Here is a 21,659-nt window from a genome sequence, read left to right as displayed (position 1 = left end):
CCCATTGGATATCTTTGTAGTTTTGTTCATGTGGTCTTCCACTTAACCCCCACATCTCCAATCAGCTCTTGTTGCTATTCAATAGTATGCAACAGAGGACATTTCCTGCTGACCCAGTTCTCACCTTTAACTTTCTCGCCCTGGGCAGAAACATGTGGTGCTGGAAAAGCACAGCAGGTCAGGCAGCATCTCAGGAGCAGGAGAATCGAGGTTTCAGGCACAAACTCTTCATCAGGAATTTGTTGTGGGAAGAGGGCTGAGAGAAAAATAGGATGGTGGGGACTGGGAGGGAAGGTAGCTGGGAAGGCAATAGGCATTTGGAGATGAGGGGTGATAGTGATAGGTCATAGGGGAGGGTGGAGTGGGGGAAAAGTGGGAAGGAAGATAGGTAGCACAGTTCGAGAGGGTGGTGTCAAGTTGGCGGGTTGGATGTGGGATGAGATGGGGGGGAGAAATAAGGACCTGCCCATCTTCCTTCCCACCTATCTGCTCCGCCCTCCCCTCTGACCTATCAGTATCACCCCTCACCTCCGTCGACCTATCTTCCTCCCAGCTACCTTCACCCACAAGCCCCACCCCCATCCTCCTGTTTATCCCTCACACCCTCCCCACGTTCCTGATGAAGGGCTTGTGCCTGAAACATTGACTGTACTCCTTCTCGGGTGCTTCCTGACCTTTTCTGCTTTTCCAGCGCCACACTTTTTCTCTCTGACTCTCCAGCATCTGCAGTCCTCATTTTGTCCTTCTCGCCCCGAGGAACGTATACTACCACATTGCCACTGAACCCCATGCAGTCTCTGACACTAACCCTTTCAGAAGCATTCTCAAAGCACTTTGGTAACCATCCGTGCTAAGAAACAGTGAAGGGTTGAGGGCATTGTCTGGTCAATATTTGTCTCTTAAGCGACATCATGAAAACGATTATCTGCCTGTTCTCAGATAGCCATTTATGAGAACTTGCTGTGCACCCACTGACTACCGCAATACATCCAATTCAAGAGTGACTGTGACCATTGATTATTTTTTTTTAAAAGCGTTGGGATCCAATAAGTTTTTTGGAGAGAGAAGTCCGATTTCTCGGTAGAGGGGTTTACTGTTCACCTGTAAGCTTTTCAGAATGTTGTTGCAGGTGACTATTTTTAAATAAATCGTTGGAATTGATTTAAAGATATTATCAGTTTAACGTACATTTTCCAGAAAATGGCATTTTATAAGAAACGCTGCTTTTTAAACGGGGACTAGTAGAGCACAGCTCCTTGTAGTTTGGTTTGGATTAAAATTTTACTAAAAACCACATCGTCATTTACGGGGAGCTTTGAGCGGTAATAAATAATGCAGGATACATCAGATCTGTAGTGTAACCTAAATTTTACATTGAGAAACACTGCATATCTTTTTTTCAACGATTACTTTTTTTTTACGGATTAAAACCAACCGGTGCAAAAAAAATACCGTTTCAAAGCTGACAAGGTAAAAGTTGAAATGTAGTTCATTTCCTAACCTCTCTATGCATTGTCCAGGCTTTTGGTATATGTATGTGTGTTCCAGTTTGCAACGTTTAGATAAGGACAGAGGTTGTTAAGCAAACCCCCTTTAGAGAGTTGGGGATGGTGTGATCCAGGAAGCGGAGTAGTGCTGAATAAATCAGGTGACACGCTCCATCTCCCTGTTTAGATGGAACGAGCCTTGGAAGCTGGCTGCACAGATACAGGAGGCAAAGCTTGAGCGTACAGTCTGGGGCTGGAGCCGCTGGGGGAAGAGACGCTGGCAACCGCAAGGGGACCTTTGCATTTAGCAGCTGTGGAGAGGAGGAAGGAACAGCACCGGCCATGGCTTCAAATTTTAATGATATAGTGAAGCAGGGATATGTGAAAATCCGCAGCAGAAAGCTAGGGGTAAGTGTTTCTCTCTCTACAATGTGTTAACAACAACTGGATAGAACAAAATCCGGAATGGTACTGGGGGCTACAGTCCTTGGGGGCTGTACGTGGCTCCAGGGTGGGCTTTGGACGCAACATTTATAGAAACTGTTGCTAAAACTGTACATTGTCTTTTTTTTTGTTTAAAAATCAGCTGCAAGGTTGTGTTCTCCACACACAAAAAAATCAGCAGGTCAAATCCAACTTCGCGTTTATGGCTCTGCTTTCTCATTCTCTTATAGCCTCAGTGCTCATTCCCATTTGAGTGCAGAGTTCGTGAAGTAGGGAATTGTGTTCTCGATTTGTTCTATCTAGAAATTATGATATGAGACTTCTGGTGCCGTACAGAAGAGCAAAGTTTAGGCTAACGTAAACTGCAGGTTTTAAAACCCATTTTATTTCCAAACCAGCGGTGCTTTCAATTTGAATGAGCCTGCAAACCAGTGGGATGACTGTTTCTGCAAGGCAACAGTGACTCCACCTCGTTACATGGTATCTATTGTTAATCTTCAACAAAAACTTAAATATTGATTATTAGTTTTGATCACACTTTACCACACAACTCATCTTCTGATGTCAGATAATGCATGACTCTAAAACATCATTTCATGGTGTATCTGTGTTGAATTGTAGGTTAAAGTTGTTTATAACGTAAGAATGATTTTACTAATTGTGCAATGGCTACTTTCATGCTTTTTTTTCAGAAATTTGCTTTTGTCAGAAGCTGTTTGCCACATTTATAGTAGATCCAATTATGTATTACTGTCCTGACTGTTGCATTGGGATACTGTGTTTTATTGTTTATGGAATTTTTATAAATGAATTGTATCAATGTGTCACAATAGAGGGCTATTGTGTGTGATTGTGAGTGTAACAATTGGATAACAAGGAACACTCCATATGTTATACCAGGGTGTTCATGTCGAAGTGTATGATTTTGAGTACAAAAGCTGCCAGAACTTATAACAAGAATAGGCACTGAAAGGTACATCAAAGGTTTGACAAGGAATGCAGTTTAAAGAAGCCTAAACATTTATTCCTCACCCGAAACTTTTCTTATTTCTATTAAATGGAAACAGCCACTTTTTCTTTACAACGGCCTCTATTTCATGAAGGCCATTTGCACTTTTGTACCAGCTGTCTAAGCCCATTCACTCCAGTACGATTGGCATCACTAATAACTTTATGGTTCAACATTTGCCAGAGCTGTAGCTTTTCCTTGTAACTTTTCCTTGAATATTCTTGATGATGGATAGGACTAGGAGATGTGTTCTTTCCCCTAAAGCTGTATTAGTTTGGTCCTTATTTTTCTGATTACTTGAGCTGCAGGCCCACAATTGTGTTTCAATCTGTGCGATAAAGATTTGTGTGAACTGTGCTATGTTACTTGACAGACCTTTGCACACATTCATTTATCTAGCTTGTTGTGACTTTTGGCTGTGTTTTGCCATGCAGGTCAATGACTTTAATTTGCAGGCAATTTGCATGTGGATGACTTTAATTTGCAGGCAATTGCTGAGAAGAAATGTGAAAGTACCAGCTTGGGCAGCTTACAACAGTTTGAAGTATAAAAAATTGCTAGCATTTTGTACAGTGTTACGTGATAAGAGACTTACTGTGGAGACAGACATTTTTGAGTTCTTCCTTTTTAAAACTTTGATATCACCATCCTGATGAGGTAACACTAATTTTTCTTGGTGTTGGAGGCATTAATGGGTTATGTAAATGCCCATCAGGCGTACGTACAAGAACAGTGTTTTTTTTTGTTTAAAATGTATTTGGAGATTCGTGCTTCTCAACTATGTATTTTAAAGCTGAATGATTTGTGATGGGCAAACTATAACCTTTTAGCTAGTGTGTGATAACATGCAACCATTTAACTGCTGTACAGTTACATTTATTAATGTGCATACTGGTTTTAGTTGACATTTGTTTTGACCTCTATATTTAGAAATGGAATTAGTTATGAGTTTTCTTTTTGAAAAGAAATACTGTGAGACATACAAGATATTGAGCAATGATGTGAGCATAATTTCAGTCTTGGTGTGTTACTGATCAAAATGAGAGCATCTAAAATGGTAGTAGATTTTGTAATTTTCCTAAGTATTTCAACTCAAAAGCATGGTCAAAGTTGATAACAGCAGGTGGCTGAAATAATATTAGTGGGTTTTGTATAAATGCTGTTGTCTGGGCTGATATGTGACCAGGAACGTGAAGTATGTAATGGTCACCATGTTGAGATTAGCCTACTTAATGGTACAAGTATTTGAGATATTCTTCGTGGCTTTTTTTTTGTTTATTTAATTGAATTCTGAGGCATTATGGAGTGACATTTTTGGAAAAAAAATGATTTGCAATTTATAATGCAAATGAGTTAGATGGAATGTAGGGCCATTTAATAGATTATAAACTGTTTTGTTCATTGAATTTTGGGATCAGAAAGGCTTAAGTGAGTTTATTTGGACAGCTAATGAAGCAAATAGGGCAAAAGGCTCCAAATTCACACCTGGTGTGTGTTGGGCTAGTTGTCACGAAGTACATTGTGATTGGCCTCCATGCCCAGCTGTTGATGCTCCTGATTGTTACCCTGGAACAGATATTGAACATGTATGCATGAGTGTGATGGGGAAGTGCCTAGGCTTGGGCTTGGCAGTGATTCTTCCACAGTCAAATAGTTTGATAATCCCTGCTTGAACTTACACATAAATGGCCACTTGTTTGAGGTACTCTATGGTCCACAGCACTTTAGTCCAGGTTGGGAGACATGTCTGCAACAAAAAAGCTGTAAGGATAGAGCATTTAATTCTTCTGTGAGTGATGGCCAGTGATAAAAGTATTGAAAGGAAATTTTCCATAATCCTCATCGTGGATTTTCTAAGCATGTCTCTGTTTGCCTAAAGCATACGGTTGTGTTTACTTACTTCTGAATTCTGAGAATACCAAATCTCTGTTAAAAGGTAGCCTTTTATTTGACAGAATGGGGCTACTCTTCTGCTCAGAGTCTTGTCTGTTGAAGGATTCATTCGCTGTTGAATCCAGCCAGAATTTTATTTTTGGTGTTGCTTTAAATGTACAGCCAATCCACACTAATCCCTCCTGAGAGTCTTTCTGTTTTAAAAAGGTATTTTTGTTAATAGCTGCCTTAGTGCACTCCTAATTCTAGATCAGCTTGCCAGTCTTGTTCTGTCTAGGAGTTGGCTGTCCTCATTAACAGCAGCTACGCACCCATAAATCAGCTGATCTCTGCAGCCTGTCAGTAGTTGGACATTGAGAGAGTCAGTACTGCCTGGTTTCCCTTCGCTATGTCTCTGGGACAGCTATTCTGACTAAACAAAAAGATAATGAGTCCACATACTTGCTACGCAGTAAAATGGGGTGACATCGTCCTGTTGGGAATACATTCTCGAGTTGCCTGCCTTGACGAACATTACACTTTCTTTGATTTTATTTTCTTGTGGAAATATTTTGTTGTTGCCTGTCAATACATTTAAATTGCACATTATTCCTATAATAGGTCCAATTCACTTTGCCGTTGAATAGCAGGATGGGTATTTAGAGTTGCGCTTTCCGGCACAGTTTGCAGTTTCAGCTGTGCCAATGCAGCAAGGTGCCAGAGGATGCCAGCTGCCACTCCACAGGGAGGGAGGAAAAGTTGGATTACTTATCCAAACAATCTTGTGGTAGCATGATTTACCACAGCCTGAATATATGGCTGCCAACTGTCCCCTCATGTAGGGAGCAGTTAGAACTTGGTAACCACTTTTGAGGATCTCTCTTTCCCCAATAGATTAGAAAACCAAGCACTTGTCAGTGGAAACCACATTGATTTTATTTTTTTTCAGCTGTTGTACAATATCATATGCAACCAGATGGAGTGGAACAGAACTTCGCAAAGTGTTGTATTTCAAGGACATGTACAGAAATTGCCAAGTGTTATGATCCCAATCGCAATGTTGATTGCAATTCAGTTTTGTAGTTTATAGCTGAGAGCATAACATAGGATTTTGCACTTTCAGCCATTTACAGTATCAAACAAACTGAACATGCTATTGCCTCAACACTTTTTATAGGTAACTTATTTAAATTATAGGCCAAAACATTTTAACGCAACTGAAAAAAAACCTCTATCGGGTACATGAAACAGTGTCTTTTTTATGTAGCCATTAAGTTCTCCTGGAACCAATGATTTTTGATGCCCAAGGACTTAACTTCTGACCCTTTCTCTTTCCCAGGATGGTAAGTTTGAATCTCAGAATTGTTTCGCAGTGAACATTTTTCTCAGGGCTTGCTGCCTTAGCACAAATTAAGAGAATCATTACATCTAATTTTAATTCTGCCTGTATTTGGTATTTTTAGTCCAAGCAAGAGGTTCCACTCATATATGGCTACAGTTCACCATGTAGGAATAGGTGCTATTTCTACGTGATGCTGGTAGATTAAGCCTGTCTTTAAGGATATTTTAAAATCCCAACCCTTGTGAATGCCCATCTCCATGTACACATGAATGACATGGACTTTGTTATCTAGGTCGCAGTGCCGATAAGCTATCCCAGAGAGACAGAGAGCCCAACCCCCTCTCTCCCTCGAAAGTAAGTGGACAATTTAAAACAATTTATAATTTGACTCCTTTACTTGAACTAAGGATACTTGTAGTCTACCCACTGTTAGCATAGTGGCTGCTGCCATCATCTTCAACAGGAAATAGCTTGCACTTTTTTCTTAGCAGAACAGCCTGAGCCCTCTTCAATCTCCTAAACATCACCATCGAGACAGGCTGCAGATCTGCTCAAGTGACCATCTTCATTTTATAATAAATTTAAGGAGGAGGTCCAAAAATATGAAAATCTAAATTCATCATTTGCAACACAGAAGGTCACCATTCATATCTACAGGCAGTTCCCTAGAACAGGGTCTGTTCTTGTGCTCACTTGCCCTCCAGTTGATTTGTATGTGAGACAGAACACCATGCAGGACCATTTAAAGTAGCTGATCTTAAGTGCAGGAAATGCATTGGATCGCGTTGTAAGTAAATGTGTCAGGCATTTATAAACTGGGGACTCCCTGTATTTGATCAATAATAATGAGCATTTTATCTTGCCAAGTTGAGCACTTGTAGCTTCACTTTCTCAGTTTGTTATTTATTTACCTACTTGTTTCAACATTTCTTTCTCTAACCAAATGCAACAGAAGTAAATACAGTTCCTGTCACTCATTGACTTGGGATAGTATACTTGATTCTTACTCTGGTCTATCACTGACTATTTGGAGGAATATAATGTTTGCTTAGATGTGTGGCAGCAACTAGAAAAGCCAGTCGCCTGGATAACTTTGGCTGAAATAGATCAACATTGTGCAAGGAGACTGTGTGTAATCATAAGCTGTAGAAGAAATTACAAATTAAAACTCTCCAGTTTGAATCAAATTCAGCTATTGTAATTCTGAACTAATCACAATAATGATATAAAGTGGCTATCATTTAAAAAAAAGTTAATGATTGAGTCTTGGGAGTTGAAGTGGGTTGAATTAGACAGAGTGGGGTGGTCCTGGGAGTAGAAGGGATTGTCAGGTAAGGGTCTGGTGGGTGTAATTAGTCTGAAAAAGTGTGGTAGGATGTGTCTGAGACCAATATGGGGGTCAACTGAATAGTTAGTTACGCGTTGCATGATGCATTTAAAAGTCTAATGTTTTCTGAATAACTATTTACTTACTTCCAGCCTTGGGCGACTGTGCAAAATCCACAAAGACATTCTCCCTGTGTCTGCATGGGTTTCCTCCATGTGCTCCGGTTTCCTCCCACAGTCCAAAGATGTGCAGGTCAGGTGAATTGGCCGTGCTAAATTGCCCATAGTGCTAGGTGCAGTAATCGGAGGGAAATGGGTCTGGATGGGTTACTCTTTGGAGGGGCAGTGTGAACTGGTTAGGTCCTGTTTCCGCACTGTAGGGAATCTAATCTAATCTAATCTAAACTGCAGCAGAAGTCTTTAAATTCTCCAATTTAAATGGACAGTTTGAGGGTTCCAGAGTAGGAGAATTGCTCAGTGGAATCTTCAGTTTTTCAGCCAGGTCCTTCAGAGTTTGCAACAATGGGGATTCCACAGGATCCAGTGTGCGACATCTATCTATACTGGAAAGCAATAGTCTGGTCAGTAGAAAATCCAGGCCAATGTTTTGAGTCCAGTGTGACCTTTTTCTTAGAACAAAAGGAGGCTGAAGTATCAATAGATCAGGTGTGATCTGTTAGATTTCAATTTCTGATCGCTTGCGGTTAACACAGTTCTGTGGGTATGCAAATGCATTCCTAATAAAGTATATTCACAGAGGCTGCCATAGGTAATATTATGACAGGTGTCCAAAGACATTCTGTGGAAGTAGAATGTTCTGTTTACAGCACAGTTGTTGCTGAAGGATCAGTTTTACACTGTGTTTTTAAATTTTAAAAAAAAGTGGAATGCTGGGTTTGGAGTCTGAGGAGTGATCATGAATTAGAATTAAGCTGACCTTTTATTTCTTAATGGAAGTTACACATTCAATAAACCATGTACGTAAAGACTACACTTCAGTAAAATTAACATACTGCAGTTGCTGGAATTCTGAAGAAAACACACAACGCAGGAGAAACCCACCAGGTCTGGCAGCATCTGTGGAGTAAAGAAAAGAATTAATGTTTTGAGTTCAATCTGACTCTTCTTTGGCACCTCCTTACACAATTACACCGGTCTGAATAAGAGTACTATTGAAATTAAATGTTAACTCTTTTTCTGTCTCTACAGATGCAGTCAGATCTGCTGAGTTTCTCCAGCACTTGCTGTTTTTGTTGGAATTATGAAGTTTATTTACACACACAAGTTTGTTATTAACTGCCTGTTGTTCTTACCAAATTGACTTGCACATAAGGTGTGGAGTATCTTGAAACAACTGCTTTGTCACTCCAGACTTTTAAGGACTTGCTGTACAAGTAACGAAATGCCCCTCTTTATTTTTAGATGATTCTCCAAGCAATCTTTATTCAGAATAGATCAAACAACATTGAAGAAGTCACTAAATTTGATGTTAACTCTGCTTTTTCTCTATAGATGCTGCCAGACCTGCTGAGTTTCTCCAGCAGTTTTGTCTTTTGTATTCTCCAGCATCTGTCATGAGGAGTTTGAGATGCTATTGGGCTTGGCTGTCTGATCTTTCAGTTGTGGCAGTAACATCCTTATCACTGTGCTGTTGGTAATCAGAGCCTTTCAGTCCTGAGGCAGCAAGAAAATCACACTGGGGAAAGCAAACACTCCTTGGCTAATTTGGATATGAATTCATGGAAGTTAATCTTTTGAATTTTGCATTACTTAAAAGCCGTTGAGGAGAAAGTCAAGTTGTTTCCTTTTATTAACTTGGATGAAAGCGGGAAAAGAATGTTTGCCAAAATTGCTTTTCACTCAAACATTTGTAACTTTACAACGGTGTTTAACATCACAGTTTCTTTTCTAGTTGCCACATTGATGTAGAAATAAATGCACAAAATACTAGCAATACTCAGCAGGACTGGCAGCATCTGTAGAAAGAGTGCCAGTGCTTCAGATTAATGATCTGAACTCTGAACGATTATCAACATGAAACCAGCTTGTAGGGTGAGGTATGTCTCTGTTGGGAATGAAGTAAGATTGTTCTAGGTTGCAGTGAGCTTTAAAAAGGACATTGCTAGCTTTTTGCATAACTTTTATTTCTGATCAGTTTTTTTTTCGTTGCACAGCACTTCTTCAGTTGATGCATCTTATTTTTCCTCTCTGGTAAATGTTATCCTCATTTTCTATTCCTTTAAACCTCTGCTTATTTGCTTTTACTCCCCCTTTTAATATGGCACTTTCAGTGGATGTATTTTCAGCAGTAGCATGGCTGTTTTCTCAAACTATGGTGCTCCATCCCTAACCTCAAGGAATTTAAGAATAAATTAATGGCAGAAGAAGTTTAAAACCAGATAAAATGTGAAGGCTAAAATGGCAAACCCTTTGGGAGGAGCAGTATGCTGCTGAATTGATGTGGGATCTTCATGGAATAAGAAGTAACTGTGGTATTCTCATTGTTACTTTTTTCTCATGTCCTGTAGGCTTGAAAATGCATGTGACTGTAATATGGTGGAAGCATGTGGGGTAATAATAAGGGGAACCTTAGTGAAAACTCGAAGCAGTAGTTTTAATCTTTTTTTTTAATGGGACTAAAGAATTGAGAAAAAAGTCAGAGGAATGACTGAGGTAAAGTGTGAACTGGAATCATAGAAAAATGCAAAGAGAGATTGGATTTAAAACAAACTATTTGTGGGATATGGGAATCACTGGCTAGGTCAGCATTTATTTCCCATCCCAAATTAGCCTGGCGAAAGTGATGGTGAGCTGGCTTCTTGAACTCTAGATACACTCCCCGTGCTGTTGGGAAGGGAATTCCAAGAGTTTGACCCAGCAAAAGTGAAGAAACGATGATTGTGTGTGGCTTGGAGGGGAATGGCAGATTCGATGTTCCCATGTATCTGCTACCTTTATCCTTCTAGATGGTGGTTATGGGTTTTGATTTTATTTATTGTCATCTGTACTGAGGTTTGTTTGGGAGCACTACAGGCAGATCATAGTAAGCAAGGACGTGCATTAGGCATGAGCAATGTTAGCAAGGTCATCATTATTTGAGGCTAGAGAGTCCATTCCTCAGTCTAACAATGGCTGGGAAGAAGCTGTTCCTGCTGGTGTGTGACTGAAGAGATTGTTAGAGATCATTACTGGGGTGCGATGAGTCCTTGATGATGGCAGCCTTTCTGTTTCAGCAAACCATCTAAGCAGAATTCATGGATGGGAGGTTGGCGTCTGTGACGGTCTGGGCTGTGCACATCACCTTCTGTAGTTTCTTCCAGTCCTGGGCAGAGCAGTTGCCATACCAGGCCGTTATGCACCTCGACAATATGCTTTCAGTAGTGCATCTGTAAAAGTTCATGAGGGTCCTTATGGACATGCCAAATTTCCTGAGCTGCCTGAGGAAGAAGCAGCATTGTTGTGACTTCTTGACTATCGCATCTACGTGGGAAGCCCAGGACAGATTGTTGGTTATCGTTGCTCAGGGGTACTTGACACTCTCCACCCTCTCAACCTTATGTTCAATTGATGTAGATACTTTTCTTTCTGAAGTTAATGATCAGTTCTTTAGTTTTGCTGAAGTTGAGAGAGAGGTTGTTCTCACTGCACCACGTTGCCAAGTTCTCTATCTCCCTTCTGTATTTTGACTCGTCATTGTTAGATATTCATCTAAGTAAGATAGTGTTGTCAGCGAACTTGTAGATGGCGTTGGTTTGGAATTTGGCAACACAGTTGTGGGTGTATGGGGAACTGAGGATGCATCCTTGGGAGACTCCAGTGTTGAGTGTTATCGTGGAGGAATACTGACCCATCTTACTGATTGCGGTCTGTGGGTCAAAAAGCTGAGGTGGTCTTTGTAAGTAGGTGTGGACTTTGGCTTGTAGCAGGGAGAGGCTGAAAGTGCCGGTGAATACCTCCGCCAATTGGTCCACACAGGATCTAAGTGCTCGGCAGGGGACGTCGTCCAGTCTCATCGCTTCCCTTGGGTTGACTCCCAGGAAGACCGATCTGATGTCTGCAGCGGTGACCGAGGGGACATGTGTGTCTGGGGCGGTCAGGGCAGGCATCACCACACTGCTGGCATTGTGCTCGTATTGAGCATGTCAGAGAGGGATGTGACTTTGTCCACTATCTTGCTGTGCTTCATTTTGTATCTTATAAAGGCCTTACCATATGTGGTGGGAGATCTGTTTTGGTCGGTATGGGCCTCTAATCTAGTCTGGTACTGCCTTTTGGCATCCCTGATGGCTTTGCGGAGGGCAAAACTGGATTTCCAGTATTGGTCTGGGTAAACCTTGGTGAATTTCTGAATGCATCTTAAGTGGTGCTGCTGAGAGGTGGACAGAGTGCCAATCAAACAGCCGTTTTGTCCTGGATGGTGTCAGTCGTCTTGAGTATTGCCGAGCTGCACTTAACTAGGCAAGTGGAGAGTATTCTGTCACACTCCTGACCTGTGCCTTGTAAATGATGGGCTTGCTTTGGAGAATCAGGAATTCAGTTACTCACTGCAGGATTCCTAGCCTCTGACCTGCTCTTTTAGTCACAGCATGTGTATATGCTGATCCAATTTATTTTTTGCTCCATAGTAATCCTCAATGTTGATATCGGGGCACCCTGTAACGCTAATGCCATTTGTGTCATGTGGTGATGACTAGATTCTTTCTTGATGGAGATGGTTATGGACAGGCTTGAGGCATGGGCGTTAGTTGCCACTTAGAGCAAGCCTGGATAATCTCCAGGTCTTGCTACGTTTGGGCATAGCTTGCTCAGCATCTGAGGAGTTGCAAATGGTGCTGAACATTGTGCAATCAACAGTAAGCATCCTAATTTTGGATTTTATGCTAGAGGAAAGGTCGTTGATGAAGCCATTAAAACTGGTTGAGCCTAGACATTATCCTGAGGCACTCCTGTATAAATATTCTGATGCTGAGCTGGCTGTTCTCCAATCTCCTTTGTAGTAGATATGACTCAAACCAGTGGAGAATTTTCTGCCTGATTCCCATTGACTCTAGTTTCACTCGGGCTCCTCAATGTCTCAGTCTGTGAAATATGGCCCTGATGTCAAGGGCGGTCACTCTCCCCTCCCCTGTTTTATTCATTTCTTTTTGTCTGTCTGTGTTTGAACCAAGGTTATAATGAGTGGCCCTGGTGGTCAATATTGCTAAGCGGGTGCTGCTGTGTAGCATTGTTGATGTTGATAGTAGCCTGACGGTGGTAATTGGCTAGGTTTCATTTGTCCTGCTTTTAGTGTACTGGACATACCTAGGTAACTTTCCACATTGTTGGATAGATGCTGTATTGAAACAGCTTTGCGAGGGGTATGGATCATTGCAGAGCATGGGTTTTCAGGACTATTACCTGAATGTTGTCAGGATCTTTTGGGTTAAGAGAGAGAGCAAAAAAGAGAAAAAAGGTTTCAACTATTTCAAATTTTTAAGAATTTGGTGCACCAGGAATGAGTTTGAATAGTTTTAATTGTTTCCTTTTCTGGTTGAGAGAAGTTGATTAGTGATGTGTGAAGAATTTTGTTTCACCTGAACTTGACCACCCCTTGCATTCTGCAGTGAGCTTAGTGGTCAATTAATGAACAAATTGTACAATTTGTTAAAATGAACGAAGAAACTAAAGGTGGGTGCTGTTCCTCCTCCCCTGTTTATTTTGTGTTATAAACAGGTCAGCAAGTTTTGGATATCTACAGCTCTTTCATTACCCCCTAAACCTATTGACCACAAGACATGTTATGTACAGAGAACATATTAACATTGTTAGTTTTCAGCAAGATCGTACATGACTGGATATAGGAAATGATCTCTGTGCTTTAGTAAGCAGGAGCTTAGATGTGTAAAATATTATGTTAGTTTGTAGACATATTGTTAAGAAAAATATTAAGACATCAAATACCTTACGCTGTACAGAAATTTTTCATTTTATTATCTCCCAATACATATTCAGAGGCTTATCAATATAATACTCGAACTCTCCCTGGAGTATTCTGCTAAACAATTTGGCCTTCTCCACCTGGCAGTATTGCAGGGAGTGACAGGAAGAATATTTTCACACCAATAATTCACAAAAGCCTTTGTAAAATAGTTATTCTGTAGCAAACACAACACAAAACCTGAATCCATTATGAAACCTGGAGCAATAAATGCTCCAGTTTGATGCCAGCCAATATTTGCAATGGCTTTGTTGGAACAATAACTAGCTTTGCACTAACTTTTTTTTTAAATAAAAGAGTAAATCTTGCATGTGGAGTATTAGAAACTGTTGACCTTTTTTGGATGTTAAAATGTGAAATGCAGATTTGCCCTTTTCATCCTGAATGGAAAATAATCTCTGTTTAGCAGACTCTGCTTGACAAAAGCAGCCACAGCCATATTAAATCCAGTCTATTCCAGCATACTGCAGATGAAATGATTTTGCTCTAATGGTGTCACATTTAAAAAATCCTATCAAACTATTTCCTGTACATTCTGATGTTCTTTATTAATGCTGTAATTCATGTAGGCATGCAAGTATCTGTGTAAAACTTTTTAGGATATTGGAAGTATTTTCAACACAGTGACTCCAGGCATTGTTATTAGATTATGGAAATGACCTTTTTGGTTTTACATTTGAAATATGATTTTAAGATACATTGCCGACCAAAATAAAAAAGGCACCGTGCTTGTGATGGAGAAGACCTCCATTGTATTTTATCTCTACATTCCGCAAAGGTGTATTTTTGTTTAATACCAGAGATTGATCTCAGGATGTTGGGAATTCATTCTGCCGATCATCCCAAACGTGCTGTTACCATAGACGATAAGTGCTTTGAACAGGAGGAAAGGGAACCTTCAAAGGGGAATAATTATCTCCACAGTTAATTCCACTCTTGAGTCTATGTTTAGTGCAATATTGGTGGAATCCAGTGAGCACATTTCCTTTTGACTGATAAAGAAAGATAACTAGAAAAGACAGAATAAAATGTAAGCATTTTTATTTGAATAACAATGCTGCTTTTTGGCTGCAGTTTGGAGTTTTTCCTTCTTGTTCTTGACTTGGGAATTTTAATTGAGTGATGTGCATACTGCAATGGCTGCTTTAACCATTATTCTTTTACAATTGGTGAATATTTTGTCCATGATTTATTGTGCTATGATAGAATCCAGCAATACTTGTAGCTCATCTGAAAAATGGAGGGATTACCTGGTTGTACTCCAAATAAAACTCAGCCTGATTGAAGATCTCTCAAAATGTAAGCTATAAAGCTGGTAGATGTCTGTGAGATGGAGCATATCTCACATTTTTCCGGACAACCATTTTCTGTGTCTTCTAGAATGCAATGATGTAAGATTGTTGAGCACCAATAATTGTGACCTCCACCAGTAGAAATTTCCATGCAGACAACTAACCTTTAGCTAAAGATGCTCCTTTTGGACTATAAATACTGTTTTTTTTTTTGGGTTATCTTACTCAAAAAGAATGTACTCTCCTTACATCTCCCATTTATTGAGAGCTAAACTTTAATAATTGGCCTTATGGTGCAGCACTCTTGCCTGCAATAGTCACGGACATTTTACTCCCATTAGACGACTTGTGTCACAAAGCAAAGGAACATCTTTTTCAATTAGTTATAATTGCACTTATAAGCTCAGTTGAACAGTTCAGAAAGGTAAGTCCTATTTCAGCATGTTCAAGTCTTGTCTTCCTCATGTCCCTTGATGACTGCTCATTTTTAAACTCATGTTAACTTTACAGTTATAAATGGCTTTTCACCCAGCAAAAGCTCCCCAAAGCACATGATGATAAGGAGAGTTTTGTACATGAGATAGCCAGAAGATTATTCAGAATCTCAATTATTTCAGTGCAGAAGGAAGCCATTCAGCCCATCAGCTTTCTGGGTGTCAGTTTTACTTAATGCCTTTCTTCAGAAGTCTCCCCTAATCCTGTTCCTTTTCCAAAAACAGGTATAACTTCTGAATGCATTGTTTCTACCTGTCTCTTCCACACTTGGGCAGTGTGCTATAGACTCCAGCCATTCGCTGTATGGACACATTTTTACTTGGCTTTCTTCTTAAATGGGCAGCACGATGGTGTAGTGTTAGCAGTGGCGCAGTGCTAGCACTGCTGCCTCACAGCACCAGGTTCGATTACAGCCTCTGGCGACGGTCTGTGTGGAGTTTTGCACATTCTCCTAGAGTCTGCATGGGCTTCGTCAAGGTGTTCCGATTTCCTCCCATAATCCAAAGATGTGTGGGTTAGGTGAACTGGCCATGCTAAATTGACCTTGGTATTCAGGGATGTGTGGGTAAGGTGCGTTAGTCAGGTGTAAATATAGATTAATAGTGTAGAGGAATGGGTCTGGGTGACTAATTCTCCAAAGGGTCGGAGTGGACTTGGAGTCGTTGGAGTCGTCTGTTTCTGTACTGTACCCTTCGGTCTAACTTGTCCATGCTGACCAGATATCCCAACCCAATCTAGTCCCATTTGCCAGCACTTGGCCCATATCCCTCCAGACCTTTCCTATTCATATACCCATCCAGATGCCTTTTACATGTTGCAATTATACCAGTCTCCACCAATTTCTCTGGCAGCTCATTCCATAAGTGTACCACCCTCTACATAGAAAGATTGCCCCTTAGGTCCCTTTTATATCTTTTCTCTCCCCTCACCCTAAACATATGCTCTCTAGGTCGCCCACACCCCAGGGAAAAGATCTTTTTATAAACCTCTATAAAGGTCACCCCTCAGCCTCCGATACTCCAGGGAAAACTGCTTCAGCCTCTCCCTGTAGCTCAAATCCTCTAACCCTGGCAACATTCTTGTAAATCTTTTCTGAACCTTTTCCAGTTTCACAACATTCTTCCAATAGGAAGGAGACCAGAATTGCACGCAATATTCCAAAAGTGGCCTGACCAACATCATGCACAACCGCAACATGACCTCCCAACTCCTATACTCAATGTTCTGACCAATAAAGGAATGCATACCATACGCTGCCTTCACTATCCTGTCTACCTGCGATTGTACTTTCAAGGAGCTAATAACCTGCACTCCAAGGTCTCTCTGTTCAGCAACACTCCCTAGGGCCTTACTATTAGTGTATAAGTCCTAATCTGATTTGCTTTTCCAGAATGCAGCACCTCGCATTTATCTATCTGCCATTCCTCAGTCCACTGGCTCGTCTGATCAAGATCCTGTTGTAATCTGAGGTAACCTCCTTTGCTATCCACTACACTTCCAATTTTGGTGTCATCTGCAAGCTTACTAGCAAACTTGCTCACTCTACCTCCTATGTTCATATCCAAATCACTTTTTAAAAAATGACAAAAAGTAGTGGACCCAATCCTTGTGGTACTCTACTGGTCAAAGGCCTCCAGACTTGTTGGGCCAAATGGCCTGTTTCCACACTGTATGGATTCTATGATTCCAGTCTGGAGTTGTTGGTCATGAGTTAATGACGCAACCCAATGCAGGATGCACACACCTTGCCAGTAGTGGGATGGTGCTGTTTGAAGAGATGGGTAGGTGAGATGTTTGTCTTGTTGCATGCTTCTGCTGTTTGTGCTTGGTCTCCATCTGGACCTGTCTGACAGGCTTGAGGTGATTGTGTTTTTTGTGGGCTCTTTTCCAGTTCAGGTGATCTTGGGTGAGAGGTTTCATGTGTAGTTGGGGACACTGCATTCTCTCTGTGGAACTTTCGAGTGTGTTCTTGAAGCAGTGTCTCTGTTCCCCTGCTAACCGGCTGTTAATGGATCTCTGAGTAGAGAACTTGCTTTGTACGTTGTGTGTCAGTCATGTGGACAACGTGGACTACTCAATGCAATTGATTGATCATAACCAGTCCCTTAATTTAAAACAAATGGAGAAACCCAGCACCTATGGAGTGAGGAACAGAGTTCACTTTTTGAGTCGCATGAATGCTTAACATGTTGGAGTCATGGGACTCTATGTTAATTCTGCTTTTTCTTTTCATGGATGCTACCAGACCACCTAAATTTCTCCAGCCTCTGCAGTGTTAATGTCTTGATACTTGAGATGTTGTCGACCATGTCCAGATCCCTCATGATCTGAATACCTCTATTAGATCTTCTCTTCGTCGAAAAAAATCTTCAAGACACATATAGTTTTTGTTTAGGACTTCAGATTTCTATGAACCATTTCTTCTAATGTACAGTTTTTCCCTTTTTCAGGACTGATGTGGTGAAATAATAATTGTGTACATTTTAAGGTATTGTTAAGACCAGGTTGAGGGGCGGGGGTCACAACTCCCACTTTGTTTTTTTAATTTCTTTCTTGGTTAGTTGTGACAGTTTTGAATTCTTTTCCTTTATTGGCAAGTAGATATCTTTCTTCTTCATCCTTGATCGGGTTAGCCACATTTAGTCAAATGAGAGATCATTCCAAAGTATCCTTGAGTGAAAGAATAATCTTGGTTTTATTACCTACTGCCTGAACAAAAGGTAATGAATTGCAACATCAAACCATTCAAAAGCACAGCTAATGCTCTTAGAGCTAGGTATGTCTCATAGAGGCAAGTAAAATCGCCATACTTCCAGAGATCCATAGGATTACTCTCTCATTCGAGAGGGACAACTGGGTGATGAGTTTAACATGTGGGTCACCATGCCTTAGGCAAGGGGTGATGGACATGTGCATGCAGGTATATATCTTGAGAGTCTATTAAGATGCAAGAATAAAACTTCTTTAGTTCAACTGTGTTTTTCTATTCCTTCAGCAAAGTTTGCATGCTTGAGTTGCTTTTTCACTGCTGCTGGTTTCTGCAATTTGAGACTGACAAAGTGGAACAGAGAGAGCTTCTGTTATCCTTGTTATCATCAGTCCATGTTGCTTTCTCTCTTTCCTTGCTGTTGTGTTGATATATTCTTTGGGGATTTTGGTGTGTCATTGCATCATTCCAAGCTCAATGATTATAGGCCATCTTTTATTTCAATACATGCAGTTATCCTGTAAATGTGAATAAAGTAAGATGCAACTTCTTTGATGCTTTGCTAAGTTTTAGTGCTTCTTGATTGAAATGTTAATTCTGAGGCAGCTGTTTCCTGTAATCTATGTGGTTTGCCTGTGCTTGTCAGCTGATCACAATAGCCATTTTAAATCAGCAGTGTCCTCTTCAACCATTTTTTTGTCCATTTAAATCTTGAGTATTAATAAAATGATAGAAGTTAAATATTGATGGTCTGTTTTCACTACAATCTGAACAAACTGAAACAGTTATTGGCTGCTAATATAATTTTAATGCTGGTAAATATTCTAGTTTCATCTTGATTGTGAGAAAGACTCATTACCTGTTGTATTTGAGTGCTGAGAGGTGGATTTGACAGAGTTTACATCTGTAGGCTTGTGGGCAAATGTTAATTCTTAACAACAGGTTTTTATTTGTCTAACTCACGCTGAGTCTTTTATTGATTTATTTTTCACGTTTTATCCCAAGGACTTGTGATGAAAATGATTTATCATTTTATAAATACTGATCCATCAGTGTTATAAAATCCATACTCCTTGAAGATCTTAAGACATTCTTTATCTGAGTTGAAGTAATGCCTTTGAATACTAACAGATATATGTGGGATCTTTGAAATTAATAAAAACAGCCAAGATGCTTCACAAAAGTGTTATCAAACACATACCAGGTAAGGACTGATGGCCAAAAGGGATGTTAGTGAGGTAGGTTTTGAGGTAGTGTCTTTAAAACTGAGAGGTGGAGAGGTTTAGGGAGTAAATACCAAGTTACATGCCTAAGCAGCTGAAAGCAGGGAGAAATGATGACGTGCTTTGTGAGATTTAAGAAAAGAAGGCAAGACGATGTTTGTGCTGTGCTTAGTTTCATTTCATTTGAGAGCAAGCTTGAGGGAGCATCCAAAGCAAAAGAAACCCCTGAAAAAATGAATTTTGTTCAATGCAAGTCATCCAAAATATTACTGTGTGGGAAGTCTGGGTATAACTGCTGTAATGTTCTCCTTTCACTAAGCATTTACTTCAATTGTGCCTTTTTGGATACAAACTCAATTTTACCCATGTGATCCAAACACTGCGTTTGATTTGGAATAATGTTACCATTTTAAAAGTCCTGATGGTCATTGAATCCACAGTGAGTCCAGGCAGATTTTTTAAAATTTATTTTGTTTTCAGTTTAGTCAATTGATCTCAATGAGCTGTGGCAGAAAGCTGTGTCTGTTGGCAATTGGCACAATAATCTTTGCTCCATGGGAGTGTACTCGGTCCCTGCATTAGAAGGTTGTGGATTTGCAATTATGGTCCAAAACAAATTCCTGTGGAAGTCTGCTCTTGAAATCTGAGCACAGAATCTTGGCTGGGGCTTCAGCACTGCACTGTGTTAAGGCACACTTTTTTAGATGAGACATTAAATGAAGGTACCGTGTTCCCTTCTGTGTAGGTGTAAAAGATTCCATCATATGATTTAGTGAAAAGGTGGGTGTTACCATGACCAACGTTATCTCTTCCCTAAAATTCATGTTTTTAGAAGAAAATGTCTAGATGTTTTGTTGGCTGTTATTTGACAACTGTGTTTCTAATATATGTGCGAACGTATATCAGGCAGTATAGTGGTGCAGTGATTAGCACTGCTGCTTCAATTCCACCCTCCGGTTACTGTGTGGAGTTTGCACATTCTCCCCGTGTTTGTGTGGGTTTTCTGTGTGCTCCAGTTTTCCACCCCCCCCCCCCCCCCCCCCCACAGTCTGAAGATGTGGATTGGCTATTAAGTTACCTATAGTGTCTGGCAATGTGTAGACTAGGTGGATTAGCCATAGGAAATGCAGGGTTGCAGGGACAGGGTAAGGGGGTGTGTCTGGGTAGGGTGCTCATAAGAGAGTAAGTGTGGACCTGCTTCTACATTGTAGGGATTCTATGATTCTGTGCTGATAAAATTTGATTATAAATGTCAAAAACGGTAACATGATTTTAAATACATTTCAATATTTTAATTAATCCTTTTTGCTTATTTTTGTTAGTATTCCTGATTATAATGATACTTATTTTCTATGTCACTAAGTACATAGGCATTATATTCTTTACCGATGGGATTGATTCCTTCCTTTTGCATTCTCCATGGGTCGATTCTTCATGTGTAAGCCGAGGCAGCAGACGTCGAAAGCTGTTTGATTGTAGGGGGAGGTAGGATAGTTGAAACAAAAATTTGTCACAGCAGTATGACATCAGACAGTCGAATTGACAACCATGTTAGAAAGTGAGAAGCAGTCTGCAGACAAATTGCCAGTAAATCAGTTAGCAGTAGATGTGGGGGGGAAAAAAAAGCTCGTTCTAAAGTTGGCAGCAGAAGCCCAATATTGAAGTGGGAATACTGAGCTCCTTGAAAACTTAACTTTTCATGTAATTTGGCTGCCGTCAATGCAGCTTGAGTAGAAGCCTGCATTTAGATTGGTGTTGTAATGTAAGCTTGGGGCATTCCAGTAGATTTCAAGCTGCTCAAAGGAGTAAGATTTCAACAGTTGTAAGCAATACGTCACAGAGCAAGAGTCTATACTAATGCAGAAAATATAAACATGTTAAATGCTTGTGCTCATTGTTTTTTATACAGCTAAGAAATTGCACTGAACCGTTTTATTTTTAAAAAAAGTACTCTAACTTTGAATCAGATACTTGGGATTGACACACTCCTTTCTGTTGGAAGTGATAGACGTTTAGATTTTTCTCCAGATGTGCACTGGTTAATTGTAGCGGGAATCCTTTTCAGTGTTGCCACCTAGACATTTCCATAATAGAATGGTTTCTGTAGTGGGTGGGCAATTTAGTCTGCCAAGTTAGCTCCCACACATTGCAAGATTTGAAAATTATCTTTGTCTCCCCTCCCTTTTTGTTATTGTGTGCCTTGGGCAAAATCAAGGCTCATCCCAAATGTACAACTGATTCCACCAGGTGGCGTGCTAACCAGTGTAGCAAGAGATTTTGACTCTGTTCTATCCATTGCATTTTTTTCTTGCTAGCTAGCAAAAGAGCTTGACAGCTTCCAGAATCCGCTGCAAAACTACTTCAGGAAGTTATAGAGCTTCTGAGGGGGTTGGTGAAACTGGAACAACTGACCCCAAATTATAAAGTGTAGTACATCTTCACAAAACCTGGAATGACTATCTAGTGAGTTTTTGAGCTGCTGGAG

The 21,659-nt window shown here is 40.3% G+C and overlaps 1 protein-coding gene across 1 annotated transcript in view; it reads left to right on the top strand.

Moving 5' to 3' along the window:
• Positions 1–1,683: 1,683 nt before the first annotated feature.
• The window catches only part of dok6 (docking protein 6), a 442,724-nt gene continuing 422,748 nt past the window's right edge, over positions 1,684–21,659 (top strand). The window contains exon 1 of the mRNA XM_072570675.1: positions 1,684–1,895. Coding sequence (XP_072426776.1) covers positions 1,830–1,895 — 66 coding nt within the window. The 5' untranslated portion in view covers positions 1,684–1,829. The remainder of the gene's footprint in view (positions 1,896–21,659) is intronic.

The sequence above is a fragment of the Chiloscyllium punctatum genome, chromosome 5, assembly GCF_047496795.1.
Source record: "Chiloscyllium punctatum isolate Juve2018m chromosome 5, sChiPun1.3, whole genome shotgun sequence".
Taxonomy (NCBI): Eukaryota; Metazoa; Chordata; class Chondrichthyes; order Orectolobiformes; family Hemiscylliidae; genus Chiloscyllium; species Chiloscyllium punctatum.
Note: the sequence above shows the minus strand (reverse complement) of the source record. Positions and strands in the feature narration are given on the sequence as shown.